We start from the raw sequence: 19267 nt of genomic DNA on the forward strand, positions 1-19267 counted from the left end.
GACACACACACACACACCTCCTCTCAGACACACACACACACCTCCTCATCTCAGACACACACACACACCTCCTCTCAGACACACACACACCTCCTCATCTCAGACACACACACACCTCCTCATCACAGACACACACACACACCTCCTCCTCTCAGACACACACACACCTCCTCCTCTCAGACACACACACACATCCTCATCTCAGACACACACACACCTCCTCCTCTCAGACACACACACACACCTCCTCCTCTCAGACACACACACACACCTCCTCCTCTCAGACACACACACACCTCCTCCTCTCAGACACACACACACCTCCTCCTCTCAGACACACACACACATCCTCATCTCAGACACACACACACATCCTCATCTCAGACACACACACACACCTCCTCTCAGACACACACACACATCCTCCTCTCAGACACACACACACACATCCTCATCTCACAGAGACACACACACACCTCCTCATCTCAGACACACACACACACATCCTCCTCATCTCAGACACACACACACACCTCCTCATCTCAGACACACACACACACCTCCTCCTCTCAGACACACACACACATCCTCCTCATCTCAGACACACACACACACCTCCTCATCTCAGACACACACACACACCTCCTCATCTCAGACACACACACACATCCTCCTCATCTCAGACACACACACACACCTCCTCATCTCAGACACACACACACACCTCCTCCTCTCAGACACACACACACATCCTCCCCTCAGACACACACACACACATCCTCCTCTCAGACACACACACACACCTCCTCCTCTCAGACACACACACACCTCCTCCTCTCAGACACACACACACACCTCCTCATCTCAGACACACACACACACATCCTCCTCTCAGACACACACACACACACATCCTCCTCTCAGACACACACACACACATCCTCATCTCAGACACACACACACCTCCTCCTCTCAGACACACACACACACATCCTCCTCTCAGACACACACACACACATCCTCCTCTCAGACACACACACACCTCCTCCTCTCAGACACACACACACCTCCTCTCAGACACACACACACACCTCCTCCTCTCAGACACACACACACACCTCCTCCTCTCAGACACACACACACACCTCCTCCTCTCAGACACACACACACCTCCTCCTCTCAGACACACACACACCTCCTCCTCTCAGACACACACACACACATCCTCCTCTCAGACACACACACACACATCCTCCTCTCAGACACACACACACACCTCCTCCTCTCAGACACACACACACACATCCTCCTCTCAGAGACACACACACACCTCCTCCTCTCAGACACACACACACACATCCTCCTCTCAGACACACACACACCTCCTCCTCTCAGACACACACACACACCTCCTCCTCTCAGACACACACACACCTCCTCATCTCAGACACACACACACACCTCCTCCTCTCAGACACACACACACACATCCTCCTCTCAGACACACACACACCTCCTCATCACAGACACACACACACACCTCCTCCTCTCAGACACACACACACACATCCTCCTCTCAGACACACACACACCTCCTCATCACAGACACACACACACACATCCTCCTCTCAGACACACACACACCTCCTCCTCTCAGACACACACACACACACACATCCTCCTCTCAGACACACACACACCTCCTCATCTCAGACACACACACACACATCCTCCTCTCAGACACACACACACACATCCTCATCTCAGACACACACACACACATCCTCCTCTCAGACACACACACACATCCTCCTCTCAGACACACACACACATCCTCCTCTCAGACACACACACACACACATCCTCATCTCAGACACACACACACATCCTCCTCTCAGACACACACACACACATCCTCCTCTCAGACACACACACACACCTCCTCTTAGAGACACACACACACTGCTGACAGCTTTGCAGCTTTTATACTAAGATGGTCTACATTTCGTGAGGTTAGAATTATAAGGTTCTATCTCCATTTTTGGTAAAAAAAAAAATGAGTGTATTATTGTACATAATCTGATCCATTAGGTGTTTATTAATGCTTGTGTGGTGTTATTTTTAAAATGTTGACATTTTTGAGTTAGTAATTAATAAACTACAAAGGTTCCATCTCACAAAACATGGAATGTAAAAACTTTGACGCTCAATATCTCTGAACTGCCCTAAACGGAGATATAACCTTATCATTCTAAGCTCACGAGTTGTAACACATAAAATGTGTTGATGAACCACCTATAGCAACATAAATAATAATAATAATAATAACTTGGATTTCTATAGCGCCTTTCATAAAACCCAAGGACGCTTTGCAGTTCTAAAGGGAATGGTCAGACAGACAAAACAGAAAACAAACAAAACAAAACAGAAACAGTGACTAGGGGCCAGAGGCCTTGGAGAACAGATGGGTTTTGAAGACCAAAAAGACATCACCAAATGAGCATGCAAGGCAGGGTTCGACAGTAACGCCGGTTTACTTGTCCGGAGCAGTAAAACATTCGCGGGGTTTGTTTGCACGAGCACGACGACGCTGCTGGATCCTGGATCTGTTTACCTGTGTGCAGGAAGAACAACAGACGGCGCAGGCGCCAGACCAGACTAGATGATCGTGAGTGAAGATATTATCAAAGTGTACGGGTGATCGCAGCCTGAATCAAAGTGGACTGTCTGAATCAATTAGTGGCGGAGGAAATTCATTCGTGGCGGCCCGCCACCAATAAATGCATATAGAGGAAACACTGCATTAGAGAATATAGCCTACTACAGATATGAAATAGGATCAACTAGTCACTTAATCTAGCAGCGTCGTCGTGCTCGCGCAAACAAACCCCGCAAATGTTTTACTTGCTCCGGACAAGTAAAACAGTGTTACTCTCGAACGCTGCAAGGTAGTAGGTATTATAGACCACTCAGGATTATACACACATGAACATATTTACGTTGCGTGAATATAGCTAATACGTGGCTAATACGTGGCACTGACTAGACGTCACACAGTTGTTGGAGTGCAGCCTGCTGACTTATATGAAAGGAGTCGGTCGACAAGGAGGCCAAACGTTGTCATTTTTCGATCTAACAAAAAAATGTGTTCAGCAACGAGAATGATTTCTATAGCGCCTTTAATAAAACCCAAGGACGCTTTGCAGTTCTAAAGGGAATGGTCAGACAGACAAAACAGAAAACAAACAAAACAAAACAGAAACAGAAACAGTGACTAGGGGCCGAAGGCCTTGGTGAACAGGTGGGTTTTGAAGACCCAGAAGACACCACCAAATGAGCATGCAAGGTAGTAGGTATTATACACCACTCAGGATTATACACGCCTGAACATATTTACGTTGCGTGAATATAGCTAATACGTAGCTAATACTTAGCTAATACGTGGCACTGACTAGACGTTATGCACACAGTTGTTCATACCTCTCTGAACTCCTTCTGACTCACACTCCCTCCCGTAGTCTCAGATCTCCTCTGCCAACCAACTTGTCATCCCTTCTGCCCGCCTGACTACTATGGGATCTAGAGCCTTCAGCCGTTCTGCTCCCCGCCTCTGGAACTCTCTGCCACCCAACACTCTGGAACTCTCTGCCACCTAACATTCTGGAACTCTCTGTCTGTCTCCTAACATTCTGGAACTCTCTGCCACCCAACACTCTGGAACTCTCTGCCACCTAACATTCTGGAACTCTCTGTCTCCTAACACTTTGGAACTCTCTGCCACCTAACACTCTGGAACTCTGCCACCTAACATTCTGGAACTCTCTGCCACCTAACATTCGCAATATTGACACTCTCACCACTTTCAAATCCAGTCTTAAAACACACCTTTTCACAACGGCTTACTAGTTTGATCTGTATTTTGTTTGTTGTTATATCAGTTTTTGCTGTTTTTATCTCATTTGCTTTGTTGATGTTAATGTTTTGATATGTGGTTCTAAACTGTCTTGTAAGGTGTCCTTGAGAGCCTTGAAAGGCATCCATAAATAAAATGTATTATTATTATTATAAGTGCAGTCTGCTGACTTATATGAAAGGAGTCGACCGACAAGGAGGCCACACGTTGTCATTTTTCAATCTAACGAAAAAATTGTTCAGCAACGAGAACGTGTGGGTTTTGTCTGACGATTACATATTAAAAAAGCAATATTCAAACCTGCCGTTTAAGCTCAGCAACTTCGCGACGCCTTGATGAGCATTCAACATCGCCGCCCGTGATCAAGTTGATTATGTTCATGCGCGTCCACACCTGCTCCCCTCCGTCTCCGCCAAGCAGAGGGATTACCGCGCGGAGACGAGCGAGAGACCGCTATTTGTAATTGCCAAGTGAAAATGAACGACATGACTCAAACAAAGGAAACTCATAATTGCCTGCTGTGCTCAGGGAGAGGCGGCGGGTCTGTGTGTGTTCACAGGCCCAACAGGTGGCAACACTCCTCACCAATCAACACTCACACTATCCAAATCAATGTGCCCTTAATGCTAAACGTTGAATTCCAGTTTATTTCCTAACCCTTTCATTTTCCCCTTTCTCTTGGTTTCACATCACGGTGAAACTAAAATGTGAATCGACTGTCTGACTGTCTGTCTGTCTGTCTGTCTGACTGTCTGACTGTCTGTCTGTCTGACTGTCTGTCTGTCTGTCTGACTGTCTGACTGTCTGACTGTCTGTCTGTCTGTCTGTCTGTCTGTCTGTCTGTCTGTCTGTCTGTCTGACTGTCTGACTGTCTGACTGTCTGACTGTCTGACTGTCTGACTGTCTGTCTGTCTGTCTGTCTGTCTGACTGTCTGTCTGACTGTCTACCTTAGCCGAGGTAAAGCTGTCTTGTTCTCTCCCTCTCTCCCTCTCTTCCTTCCTGGAATTAAATGACTATTCCCTCCTTGATCTCGGGGGGCTCATGCATTAGACAGTGGGATAAAGGACCGGGCGATGTAGTAAATTCACGCGCGTCTGCCCTTGGGGTGACATTACATCCTCTCTGCTTGTAATGAGCCCTCAATCTCCTCCTAGGGCCCCTCTCTCTCTCTCTCTCTCTCTCTCTCTCTCTCTCTCTCTCTCTGGGACCCCGGCGCTCCCGAGGATCAGAGTCGTCACACCGCCTCCGGTCCTCACAAAGCCCCCTGGTCTTTTATGTGACATCTCGTCTGTGATTAAGACAAAAGCCTGGCAGGATCTCCAGAGCCAGAAGGTTGAAGTTCCTCCTCCTCGTTGTAAAGGACGGAGCCCCTGCTCCTTCTAATTACTTTAATTAATTAAATTCATGATTTCCTTCTAAATTGAAGTCGTTCATCAACGGCGTCTCTCACACCCGGGTCGTCACCCCGTTAATGATTTAAACAACGTCTATAAAAGGACTTATTGAGGACAAGAGGTGTCTGGGATGCTGCCTGTACTCTAGTCGCCTTGTGAATCGCTCTGAGCAGATATTTACAAAAGAGTTCATATGCATTATTCAAACGCTGTTCTAGCAAACGACGACGTGAGACGAATGCGTGAGACTTCGCGAGACCTCCGGCTTTTGTAAATAATCCAGAGAGGAGGTTTGACCTGGGAGGTTTGTGTCTGTCTGTCCGCGTGCGTTCTGTTGTGTGGTGTACGACGAACGAACACGAACTCCTTTTTTTCTGGAGCTGATGACATTTTCCTCTCTCTTATCTAGACATGAGACACCGAGCCCCTTGTCCTGTAATCCTGTAATCCCTCTCCCCCTAATGTTCCCTAAAGCCTGAACCCCCCCCCCCGCGCCCCCTGATGACTCTGTCATTTTTAGATATCAGCTCTTATGTCACCAGCAAAGGAACCGCTTGGCCAGGGAACTCTCTGTCTGTCTCCTAACATTCTGGAACTCTCTGTCTGTCTCCTAACATTCTGGAACTCTGTCTGTCTCCTAACATTCTGGAACTCTCTGTCTGTCTCCTAACCTTCTGGAACTCTCTGTCTCCTAACATTCTGGAACTCTCTGCCACCTAACATTCTGGAACTCTCTGTCACCTAACATTCTGGAACTCTCTGTCTGTCTCCTAACATTCTGGAACTCTCTGTCTGTCTCCTAACATTCTGGAACTCTCTGTCTCCTAACATTCTGGAACTCTCTGTCTGTCTCCTAACATTCTGGAACTCTCTGTCTGTCTCCTAACATTCTGGAACTCTCTGTCTCCTAACATTCTGGAACTCTCTGTCTGTCTCCTAACATTCTGGAACTCTCTGTCTCCTAACATTCTGGAACTCTCTGTCTGTCTCCTAACATTCTGGAACTCTCTGTCTCCTAACATTCTGGAACTCTCTGTCTGTCTCCTAACATTCTGGAACTCTCTGTCTGTCTCCTAACATTCTGGAACTCTCTGTCACCCAACATACACAATATTGACACTCTCACCACTTTCAAATCCAGTCTTAAAACAACACCCACCACCAGTACAACCACCCTACCTAGCACGGTAGTTCCATTTCAACTCTCCAAAAACACCCAAACAGAGCCAGCGCGTATACCCCCCCCCGTGTGTGTCTCTACTGGTTAGTATCTGCGGTGATATCAGCCTGAGAGAGATGACACGTAGACACGGAGTGCAATATTTCCCTGTCTCACCTCTTGATGGGGGAATATTGAGGCTGAGTGTGTTTTGCAGCTGTCATATCATTTAACCCTGAGATTCCGGAGACGTCGTTGAGAGAGACAGAGAGAGAGAGAGAGATTGTCTGCCACTTTGGCGCGTCGGTTGGTGCCTGGTATTCCTTTCCTTTCCCTGGCAGATTGTCACATGAATTTTAAATGGAGGTTTTTAATCCACATTTCCCATTCTGACAGGATTGGCTCCCGGGCCCTGAGGTGGCGTGCGGTAAGCTTTTGTTTCCGTGGCGACACCTCGGGAGGTTTCTCGGTTACACGTCCCGTTGGATTTGAATAATCTGTCATCTCCCGAACTCGCAGACTTGTGATTGTCCTACATTGTTTTCCTGGCTCTTGTGTGTGAATGTAAGCAGGTCAGGTGTGTGTTCTCTTCTCTCAAACCCAGCGAGCGTAGTGTTTGTACTCTAAGGTTGTTCAGCCCAGTGGTGTAGTCTAGTGTTTTCTAGTGGGTATATTGTGATTTTTCCCCTCCCAGCCTTATATCGTTCATTTTGGAACGCCATAGAAATAAATCTGCGCTCCCTGTCTAATGTTATATATATATATATATATATATATATATATATATATATATAAATTACATGTTATAAGGCTGATCTGTGCATGATAGTGCTGCATTTTGACATAATGTCGCATCTCCTCCCGTTGATGGTACATGACGCTATAGTCAGTCCCAATGGTCCAAAATGCAAGTGCTTCGTAACACAGACGGGGTGAATCTTATGAATGAAAGTGAAAGTTGTGTCACAAAACGCTGTTACAGTTCCTCACACATGTTTAAGTGGGTATATGGAAATCTTTGGCCTTTCCTAGTGGGTATACGGCGTAGTCCTGCGTATCACCTATCCTCCATGGGAACTGCTTAAATGAACTGACCAGTTATAGTAATTACCTTGGAGAGACATGGAATAGATATGGAAGCTTTTTTTTCTTCCGTTTTCACATAAATTGCAGTAGTTGTTTTAATAAAAACACAGAGAACACCACTGTAAGCTGGAAAGGAAAGGAACCTCTCCCCCTCGTCTCATCTACCTTTGACACAACTCAGCTAATGCAGTTGTGACTCAGACAATCATTATCTGCAGAGCGTGTCAAACTAAATGAACGCGATGGATTCAATTTCCTTTCCTCAGAAGACAGATCACATTCTGTGTTCATTAATATGACAAGTACAGAAGAAGGAAGATGAAGACGAACGCAGCAAGAGAGAAAGAAAGAAAGAAAGAAAGAAAGGATAGACTGAGTAGGGTAGCTGTGAGAATGAGTATTAAAGAGAGAGAGACAGAGACAGACAGAATGAGAGAGTGTGTAAGAACGACAGTGTGAAAGAAAGAAGGAGAAAGAGAGGTGGAGGGAGAGAGAGGAAATGAAGAAATGGTAAATGGACTGCACTCATATAGCACCTTTTTTGCTGCTCCAAAGCGCTTTACAACGGCCTCTCATTCACCCGTTCACACACACATTCACACACCAATGGCTCACACACCAAGCTGCCATGCAAGGCGCCGGCCGGCCCCGCTAACTGGGAGCAATGAAGGCCCGAGAGAGAGAGAGAGAGAGAGGAGTGTGATTAAGAGAAAGAAGGAGAGAGAGAAAAGACAGAGAGAAGCTCCTTCTCACCTAGCGGCGACATCTCGGCCACCCCCGCCATGTACGGGCCGTCCAGGAACTTGGGCTCATTGTCGTTGATGTCCTGGACCTTGACCACGAACTCTGACATGGGCTCCACGGGGATGCTCGTCCTGCTGTCCACCGCCTGGGCCCGCAGCGTGTAGTAGGCCTGCGCCTCGCGGTCCAGCCGCTTGGTGGCGTGGATGTCGCCCGTGTTCTCGTCGATGGTGAAGATGGACGTGGCGCCCTCCCCCGAGAGGACGTACTTCACGTTGCCGTCGCTCTTGTCCATGTCGGAGTGGAGCTGTGGGAGAGAGGGAGAGAGGGTCAGTGGGGGGGGGAGAGACGAGTGTGTTTTTACGACCTAGGCAACCACTAGTGTCACCGTAGAGACGGTGCAGAATATGAGATGATGCTCTGCTGTCAGTTACCTGTAAACTAAAAAAAAATCTGTATTTCGGTATAACACGGGACCAGGTTTGCAGTGCGGTGAGCAGGGCCGTATGCGGAACACAGTACAGTGTACTGTATTCTAGATACTGTTTATATGTATTGTTTACACAATACACAAAATACATTTCACAGACAAAACAACATGCACAAACTTGTTTTCAGTCTGACACTTCTCAGGGTGTCTGCCAGGTTCGAGGAGAGGAGACAGCAGGAAGGGGATATTGTGTCTAAATGTGGAACAGATTCTAATAAGACGTGGCAGTAACAGAGACGTGTTGTGCTGAGTGTTTACACGGTTATGTGAGTGTGAAAAGCAGAGATGTCCAGGGATTACTGCCTGGATGTAGAGAGGCTAGTTTGCTAGTTCTGAGGCTCCAATCTCTCAGAGAGTTCAGTAGATTTATGTATTCCAGCAGTTATGCAGGCAGTATCCTTTCCTTTCTGTTTCAGTCAATAGGGGTATATTAAATGATTGCCTGGCTCTTGCTGCAGGCTTGGCGTATGTTTAAAAATATCGAATAACGCCGCAGACACACGAACGTTTTTTTTATAAATGCGTTCCATCGGGCTGTTGATGAATGGTATGTCTGGGGCATAATGATCATAATTAGTTGCATTGGCATGCCTCCGCATGCGTTTCCTACCGCTCTTACTGAGACCCTGAGGTTCTTTATTCACCATCCAGCCGTCAGAGGCAAACCTGAGGTAAATTGTCAACCGCCAGCCAGAGTCAACATTCAATCCTGAGCGAGCCTGAGCGAGCCATCAGCCATCCGTGGCAGTTTGTTCCGGTAAATACCACGGACAGGGAGGACGGAGCTGACAGCCCACGAAGCTTGAAAGAGAAGGTCAGAGGTCAACTGCTGTATGGAGTCTCCTCAAAACTCTAAACTCTGGCTTCAGACTCTGGTTTTAGACTCTGGTTTTAGACTGTGGTTTAGAGTTGGTAGAGGTGGTAGAGTTGGTAGAGGTGGTAGAGATGGTAGAGATGGTAGAGAGGGTAGAGGTGGTAGAGGTGGTAGAGGTGGTAGAGAGGGTAGAGGTGGTAGAGGTGGTAGAGGTGGTAGAGGTGGTAGAGGTGGTAGAGATGGTAGAGATGGTAGAGATGGTAGAGATGGTAGAGGTGGTAGAGATGGTAGAGATGGTAGAGATGGTAGAGATGGTAGAGATGGTAGAGATGGTAGAGATGGTAGAGATGGTAGAGGTGGTAGAGGTGGTAGAGGTGGTAGAGAGGGTAGAGGTGGTAGAGGTGGTAGAGGTGGTAGAGATGGTAGAGGTGGTAGAGAGGAGGTAGAGATGGTAGAGGTGGTAGAGGTGGTAGAGATGGTAGAGGGGGTAGAGATGGTAGAGGTGGTAGAGATGGTAGAGAGGAGGTAGAGAGGAGGTAGAGATGGTAGAGGTGGTAGAGGTGGTAGAGATGGTAGAGATGGTAGAGGTGGTAGAGATGGTAGAGATGGTAGAGGTGGTAGAGGTGGTAGAGAGGAGGTAGAGAGGAGGTAGAGATGGTAGAGATGGTAGAGGTGGTAGAGATGGTAGAGATGGTAGAGGTGGTAGAGATGGTAGAGAGGGTAGAGGTGGTAGAGGTGGTAGAGGTGGTAGAGGTGGTAGAGGTGGTAGAGGTGGTAGAGGTGGTAGAGATGGTAGAGATGGTAGAGGTGGTAGAGATGGTAGAGATGGTAGAGATGGTAGAGATGGTAGAGATGGTAGAGATGGTAGAGATGGTAGAGAGGAGGTAGAGGTGGTAGAGATGGTAGAGGTGGTAGAGGTGGTAGAGATGGTAGAGGTGGTAGAGGTGGTAGAGGTGGTAGAGGTGGTAGAGGTGGTAGAGGTGGTAGAGGTGGTAGAGATGGTAGAGATGGTAGAGATGGTAGAGATGGTAGAGATGGTAGAGATGGTAGAGATGGTAGAGATGGTAGAGAGGGTAGAGGTGGTAGAGAGGGTAGAGAGGGTAGAGAGGGTAGAGAGGGTAGAGATGGTAGAGATGGTAGAGATGGTAGAGGTGGTAGAGGTGGTAGAGGTGGTAGAGATGGTAGAGATGGTAGAGATGGTAGAGATGGTAGAGATGGTAGAGGTGGTAGAGGTGGTAGAGGTGGTAGAGGTGGTAGAGGTGGTAGATATGGTAGAGGTGGTAGAGGTGGTAGAGATGGTAGAGATGGTAGAGAGGAGGTAGAGATGGTAGAGGTGGTAGAGATGGTAGAGGTGGTAGAGATGGTAGAGATGGTAGAGATGGTAGAGATGGTAGAGAGGAGGTAGAGGTGGTAGAGATGGTAGAGGTGGTAGAGGTGGTAGAGATGGTAGAGGTGGTAGAGGTGGTAGAGGTGGTAGAGGTGGTAGAGGTGGTAGAGGTGGTAGAGGTGGTAGAGGTGGTAGAGATGGTAGAGATGGTAGAGATGGTAGAGATGGTAGAGATGGTAGAGATGGTAGAGATGGTAGAGATGGTAGAGATGGTAGAGAGGGTAGAGGTGGTAGAGAGGGTAGAGAGGGTAGAGAGGGTAGAGAGGGTAGAGATGGTAGAGATGGTAGAGATGGTAGAGGTGGTAGAGGTGGTAGAGGTGGTAGAGATGGTAGAGGTGGTAGAGGTGGTAGAGGTGGTAGAGGTGGTAGAGGTGGTAGAGGTGGTAGAGATGGTAGAGGTGGTAGAGGTGGTAGAGGTGGTAGAGGTGGTAGAGGTGGTAGAGGTGGTAGAGATGGTAGAGATGGTAGAGATGGTAGAGATGGTAGAGGTGGTAGAGGTGGTAGAGGTGGTAGAGATGGTAGAGGTGGTAGAGGTGGTAGAGGTGGTAGAGAGGGTAGAGATGGTAGAGGTGGTAGAGAGGGTAGAGATGGTAGAGATGGTAGAGATGGTAGAGATGGTAGAGGTGGTAGAGATGGTAGAGATGGTAGAGATGGTCTAGAGGTGGTAGAGATGGTAGAGATGGTAGAGATGGTAGAGGTGGTAGAGGTGGTAGAGATGGTAGAGGTGGTAGAGGTGGTAGAGATGGTAGAGGTGGTAGAGAGGGTAGAGGTGGTCTAGAGGTGGTAGAGATGGTAGAGATGGTAGAGATGGTAGAGATGGTAGAGATGGTAGAGGTGGTAGAGATGGTAGAGATGGTAGAGATGGTCTAGAGGTGGTAGAGATGGTAGAGATGGTAGAGAGGGTAGAGATGGTAGAGAGGGTAGAGGTGGTAGAGGTGGTAGAGGTGGTAGAGGTGGTAGAGGTGGTAGAGATGGTAGAGGTGGTAGAGATGGTAGAGATGGTAGAGATGGTAGAGATGGTAGAGGTGGTAGAGATGGTAGAGATGGTAGAGAGGGTAGAGATGGTAGAGATGGTAGAGATGGTAGAGATGGTAGAGAGGGTAGAGGTGGTAGAGATGGTAGAGGTGGTAGAGATGGTAGAGATGGTAGAGAGGGTAGAGGTGGTAGAGGTGGTAGAGGTGGTAGAGATGGTAGAGATGGTAGAGATGGTAGAGATGGTAGAGGTGGTAGAGGTGGTAGAGGTGGTAGAGGTGGTAGAGATGGTAGAGGTGGTAGAGGTGGTAGAGATGGTAGAGATGGTAGAGGTGGTAGAGGTGGTAGAGGTGGTAGAGATGGTAGAGATGGTAGAGGTGGTAGAGGTGGTAGAGATGGTAGAGAGGGTAGAGGTGGTAGAGGTGGTAGAGGTGGTAGAGGTGGTAGAGGTGGTAGAGATGGTAGAGGTGGTAGAGATGGTAGAGATGGTAGAGATGGTAGAGATGGTAGAGATGGTAGAGATGGTAGAGAGGGTAGAGATGGTAGAGGTGGTAGAGGTGGTAGAGATGGTAGAGGTGGTAGAGGTGGTAGAGATGGTAGAGATGGTAGAGGTGGTAGAGGTGGTAGAGGTGGTAGAGATGGTAGAGATGGTAGAGAGGGTAGAGGTGGTAGAGATGGTAGAGATGGTAGAGAGGGTAGAGATGGTAGAGGTGGTAGAGGTGGTAGAGATGGTAGAGATGGTAGAGGTGGTAGAGAGGGTAGAGGTGGTAGAGGTGGTAGAGGTGGTAGAGATGGTAGAGGTGGTAGAGGTGGTAGAGGTGGTAGAGATGGTAGAGAGGGTAGAGATGGTAGAGATGGTAGAGAGGGTAGAGGTGGTAGAGATGGTAGAGGTGGTAGAGATGGTAGAGGTGGTAGAGGTGGTAGAGGTGGTAGAGATGGTAGAGATGGTAGAGATGGTAGAGATGGTAGAGGTGGTAGAGAGGGTAGAGGTGGTAGAGGTGGTAGAGGTGGTAGAGATGGTAGAGATGGTAGAGGTGGTAGAGGTGGTAGAGGTGGTAGAGATGGTAGAGAGGGTAGAGATGGTAGAGATGGTAGAGAGGGTAGAGGTGGTAGAGATGGTAGAGGTGGTAGAGATGGTAGAGGTGGTAGAGGTGGTAGAGGTGGTAGAGATGGTAGAGATGGTAGAGATGGTAGAGATGGTAGAGGTGGTAGAGATGGTAGAGGTGGTAGAGGTGGTAGAGGTGGTAGAGAGGGTAGAGGTGGTAGAGGTGGTAGAGGTGGTAGAGGTGGTAGAGATGGTAGAGGTCTACATAGTCAAAGAGAATTATATACAACATATAGTTATCAACAGCAGGTTCTATTAAAAGTAGAACCCCCAGTCGAATAGTCCATCCCTCATTAATCTAACCTATTTTCCTAAAGCGTCACTGCTCGTTTTCAGGCGGTATTTCAAACCTCCTCCACTGTTTATTATGATGAGAAACTTTTTCATCGAGGCGCCATAGTTGCTTCACTTGCAAAAATGTAAATATTGTTGTTTTAATAATTCTTCTCTCCTCCTCCCTGAGGTGACGGGAACACAGCGTGCTGCCCGGAACGCAACGGCAGCAGCGCAACTTCAAGACTGGAAGCAGGTAGCACGCTGAGAGAGGGGTGAGAGAGGGTGAGAGAGGGTGAGAGAGGGGTGAGAGAGGGGTGAGAGAGGGTGAGAGAGGGGTGAGAGAGGGTGAGAGAGGGGTGAGAGAGGGTGAGAGAGGGGTGAGAGAGGGGTGAGAGAGGGGAGAGAGGGGTGAGAGAGGGTGAGAGAGGGGTGAGAGAGGGTGAGAGAGGGGTGAGAGAGGGGAGAGAGAGGGGTGAGAGAGGGGTGAGAGAGGGTGAGAGAGGGGTGAGAGAGTGGTGAGAGAGGGGTGAGAGAGTGGTGAGAGAGTGGTGAGAGAGGGGTTAGAGAGGGTGAGAGAGGGTGAGAGAGGGTGAGAGAGGGGTGAGAGAGGGTGAGAGAGGGGTGAGAGAGGGTGAGAGAGGGGTGAGAGAGGGCTGAGAGAGGGGTGAGAGAGGGAGGGAGAGAGGGGTGAGAGAGGGGTGAGAGAGGGGTGAGAGAGGGGTGAGAGAGGGGTGAGAGAGAGGGAGAGAGGGAGAGAGAGAGGGGTGAGAGAGGGGTGAGAGAGGGGTGAGAGAGAGGGTGAGAGAGGGGTGAGAGAGGGTGAGAGAGGGGTGAGAGAGTGGTGAGAGAGGGGAGAGAGAGGGGTGAGAGAGGGGTGAGAGAGGGGTGAGAGAGAGGGTGAGAGAGGGGTGAGAGAGGGGTGAGAGAGGGCTGAGAGAGGGTGAGAGAGGGGTGAGAGAGTGGTGAGAGAGGGGAGAGAGAGGGGTGATAGAGGGTGAGAGAGGGTGAGAGAGGGGTTATAGAGGGGTGAGAGAGGGGGAGAGAGGGGTGAGAGAGGGCTGAGAGAGGGGTGAGAGAGGGGGAGAGAGGGGTGAGAGAGGGGTGAGAGAGGGGTGAGAGAGGGGTGAGAGAGGGCTGAGAGAGTGGTGAGAGAGGGGTGAGAGAGGGTGAGAGAGGGGTGAGAGAGGGTGAGAGAGGGAGAGAGAGGGGTGAGAGAGAGGTGAGAGAGGGTGAGAGAGGGGTGAGAGAGAGGTGAGAGAGGGGTTAGAGAGGGGTGAGAGAGGGGTGAGAGAGGGGTGAGAGAGGGCTGAGAGAGAGTGAGAGAGGGTGAGTGGGGTGAGAGAGGGTGAGAGAGGGTGAGAGAGGGGTGAGAGAGGGGTGAGAGAGGGGTGAGAGAGGGGTGAGAGGGGAAAGAGAGGGGAGAGAGAGGGGTGAGAGAGGGGTGAGAGAGGGGAGAGAGAGGGTGAGAGAGGGGTGAGAGAGGGTGAGAGAGGGTGAGAGAGGAGTGAGAGAGGGATGAGAGAGGGGTGAGAGAGGGGTGAGAGAGGGGTGAGAGAGAGGTGAGAGAGGGTGAAATAATGTGTTAAGCTACAGTATAGTGTGTTAAAACACCAATGATGCCCCGGGTCAATTTGACCCGAACAGTACCAAAGGGACCAAAAAGTGAACATCACACAAGGGTTAAGCAACCGTTATAATGTGTTAAGCAGATTTAGTATTTTGCTAGCGAGGACTTCTTGCTTCCAGCCCTGTTTGGCTGAGGCACGTCGTACAAAACCAGACGAAAACACTAGAGGCCTTGGAAAAGAGAACAAGAAAATGGAAAAAGAAATAAAGAAATAAAGAAATAAAGAAATAAAGAAATAAAATCCCAGATACATTTCAAGCTTTGTATTCCTTCCCTCTCTCAGGAGGACTCAGAGCGTTTTCTTCTATTCAGCGGACTGTGTACACAGTTTTGAGCCGAGCGCAAATACAAAGTCCATACCCACGAGCATCCCGCGAGCAACGCTAGCTCCGCTAGTACACTCACTCAGCACCGTTCACCAGTCACTGTTGAAAAAGAAACATTTCAACACAGAGCACCTTGAAACGGTGGAGTGGAAATGGAGGTCTTGCACTAGGATGGTACCGTTATTTCACAAACAGCTCGAGATATAACACATCTTAAGGACGCAGCATTCGGGGTCGGGATCTCTGGAACGACCTCGCCTACAGTGTCATGTCCAAGGAGAGGTGGAGATGATTACCCGTGGGTGTTCCTCACAATACTGAGCTATCAGGGGACACCGGTGGAGGTTTGAAACGTTAGAGGACAGAACTTGTAAATGCATGAAACGGAATGAGGAATGATACGAATTGATTTCTACCTCCACCACCGGGCCTCTGCTGACTGACTACCATACAGACCATACTGATCCATGGATCATGTCAGGAGAACATTATCGAGTGTATATGTGTGTGTGTGTGTGTGTGTGTGTGTGTGTGTGTGTGTGTGTGTGTGTGTGTGTGTGTGTGTGTGTGTAGTATGTGAGCTTTCTTTCTCCTGTTTACTCATCACAGTTACTGGACAACATGAAGGATTAAAGGCTACAGCCTCTATACACCGATACGTAAACATAACAAACATCATACGGTGATGCTGCTATATGATATGAAACCCCAATGGGGAGAAGGAAGTGGTTTAGAAGCCCGGCACCACACATACGCTATCATACATACATAACAAATGGATGACTGGGAGAGAGAGAGGAGGAGAGGAGGAGTGGAGGAGAGAGGAGGAGAGGAGGAGGAGAGGAGGAGAGGAGGAGGAGAGGAGGAGGAGAGGAGGGGAGGAGGAGGAGAGGAGGAGGAGAAGAGGAGAGGAGGAGAGGTAATTTCGGCAGCACAAAGGAGGTAACATACGCAGGCGAGCGCCTCAATGCAGCTGTCACACATCAGCTCTCTGCTGTGCTGCTTCGGCTTTTCATTTATTCACTCAGCCTCGGCCCTGTTCTGGTGAGGATCCATGGTACTCTGCTCTGAGAGGGCCTGAGTGTGTGCATTCCTCCCCCCCCCCCTCCCTCCCTCCCTCCCTCCCTCCGTCTCCGTCTCTCTCTTCTCCGACCAGAGGGGGAGGGAGAGGGGGAGGGAGAGGGGGAGGGAGAGGGGGAGGGAGAGGGGGAGGGGGAGGGGGAGGGGGAGGGAGAGGGGCAGAGCTGAGCATTAGTACCCACAGTCCTCTCAGACTCCCTTTGCCAGCGTCTCCAGAGGCAGTCGCACATCCTCAGCTCCTAATACATTCACACGCATGCACACACACACACACACACACACGCATGCACGCACGCGCATGCACACACACATGCACACACACACACACATACAGTACATACACATACACACACACACACACGCGCACGCGCATACATACACATGCACGCACACACACACGTACACATGCACACACACACACACACACACATCCATACACATGCACACACACACACACAAACACACACACACACGCACGCGCATGCACGCACACATGCACGCATGCACGCACACACACATGCACGCACACACATGCACGCACACACACATGCACGCACACACATGCACGCACACACGCACAAACACACACGCTCGCACACATGCACGCACACACACACACACGCTCGCACACATGCACGCACACACACACATGCACGCTCGCACACATGCACGCACACACACATGCACGCACACAGGCAACCTTGATGCTGGCAGATATCTTTATTACAGCGCCTTCGGAAACGATTCAGACCTTCACTTCCTCCATGTTTTATTGTGTTATGGACTCCGTTTAAAATTGATTAAATTAGGCAAGTTAGGCCACCAATTCACACACAATACCCCAGAATGACAAAGTGAAAACACGTTTTTTTGAAATTTCAGTACATGTATTAAAATTGAAATATAAAAAATACCACATTTGCTATGGCACTCTTAAAATGAGCTAAAATGCCATCAACAAATCACTAAATAACTTGAATTAAGTCAATTTTAATACAAGTCCATTTTAAGTCCATTTTATGATTAAACACAAACACTATTTCTTTTTTTTCCATTAACTATTGTCTTTTTAAATGTTTTATCTATTTACTTCTTATATCTGCTTTTATTCATTGTAATTTTTCTTTTCTCATGTATTTTTAAATAATGTATGTAAAGCACTTTGAATTGCCCCTGTTGTATGAAATGTGCTGTACAAATAAACTTGCCTTGCCTTGCAAGGATAAGAGTTAATAGTAATTTTGGAATGAATGATGTCTTTGTTTTTATGGGGTCTCTGATTTGCATAGGAATCAATTACCCACTGCGTAGATTAGGATACACACACGAGTGTTTAAAGTGTTTGAAGCAAATCTGCTGTCAGGACCGTAGCTCACACACACCAACAACCCGACGACGGTGAGAAACTGGCCTGTCTCTCTGGGGTTGAGTGATAATACCATAAAATGTCATGGTAAATTAGCTTAATGCTTTAACAGAGTGACCTGTCATAGGAGCCAATCAGGTAAGGGCTAGGAGATATGCCACAACGTGCCACAATGGAAGGCTAGCTGGCGGCCGTATCCATCACACAGGAACCATCAAGGTTATCATGAGGAACATATTGCCCCTATGAATGATATACAAAGTAAATGAACAGTAGAGGCTATTACAGGGGGGTGGTAGCAGCAGTCTGTCTGGGGCTCTATGAGACAAACCGAGGCATTAGCCTGCTAGCAGCAGCTGGCTCTATCTCCAAGTCATTTAGTGTTAATCTGTCTGTTTCTACACCCTGACTGAATGGTGGCAAACACTGATTTAACTCTAAAACCAACACTGCGTGTGTGTGTGTGTGTGTGTGTGTGTGTGTGTGTGTGTGTGTGAAGGAGGGAGAGACATTGAAGTTTTTTTTTAGCAAGTCGAGCAAAGTCGTGAGCTTAGAATGATAAGGTTCTATCTCCCTTTAGGGCCGTTCAGAGATATTGAGCGTCAAAGTTTTTACGTTCCATTATGTTCTGTGAGATGGAACCTTTGTATTTTATTAATTTCTAACTAAAACATTTCTACATTTAAAAAAATAACACCACACAGGCATTAATAAACACCTAATGGATCAGATTATGTAAAAAACTCAATTTTGACCAAAAATGGAGATAGAACCTTATAATCCTGACGTCACAAAGTGTCTCTTTGTTGTACAGAGCGAGAGAGATAAAGTTTCCATTTTCAGATTCAGATCCAATGTAGTTCATTCATCAGAGATGGAAGTCTTATTCTGTTCAAATCACCCATTATCCTGCCGTCAAGGAAATGCTCCACTTAACACTAGAACAGTTTGACCCCTGTGAGAAAAGAGAAGTGTTATATCTTTGCACTCGATCAAATTTCAGGACCCTCCTTTCATGACTTCTCCTAGATATGTGTGTTCTACCACCCAGTATCCTTACATTTTCAAAACCACATCAGGATAAGCTAGTATGAAGCTATTTTGCCGTTTTTCTGTGTAGGAAGCAGGCTAATTTACAAGCGGCCAACTAGTGGTCGTTGTGTGTAAATAGCAGCTTCCCATTGTAAAAAGGCACGGCTGTTCTTAAACACTCCTCTCTTTCAGAATGACGGTAGATATTTCTACCATGCGTAGAGAATATACATTCAGTCCATTCAATACAAACGTTTAGACCAACGCAGAGACACTGGTTGGTTGTAGATAACTTATATATAGATAACCTTTCCAGAGGTTATAGAAAACTACCAAAGGTCACTCTTCAAGCATAACCGAAAAACTGGTAAAAAAAAAAAATAGAAGAGAAATAATATTCCCTCCATTGAACAAACCACCATCTCCTGCACTGTCGTTGGCTTAAAGGCAGTTTAGCAGCCTTGTGATTCTATGAGGCGTGCATGCCAAGGGTATAAA

The 19267-nt window shown here is 48.1% G+C and overlaps 1 protein-coding gene across 1 annotated transcript in view; it reads right to left on the reverse strand.

Annotated features, from left to right (window-relative positions):
* LOC308172751 (cadherin-7-like) overlaps positions 1-19267 on the reverse strand; it is a gene marked incomplete at both ends in the record, with an annotated part of 141721 nt that overhangs the window by 77669 nt on the left and 44785 nt on the right. Inside the window, one exon of the mRNA XM_080547702.1 lies at positions 8307-8601. Within this exon, the coding sequence (XP_080403828.1) occupies positions 8307-8601 (295 nt within the window). The remainder of the gene's footprint in view (positions 1-8306; positions 8602-19267) is intronic.

Source organism: Nansenia antarctica (assembly GCF_963989245.1).
Source record: "Nansenia antarctica genome assembly, chromosome: 17".
NCBI lineage: Eukaryota > Metazoa > Chordata > Actinopteri > Argentiniformes > Microstomatidae > Nansenia > Nansenia antarctica.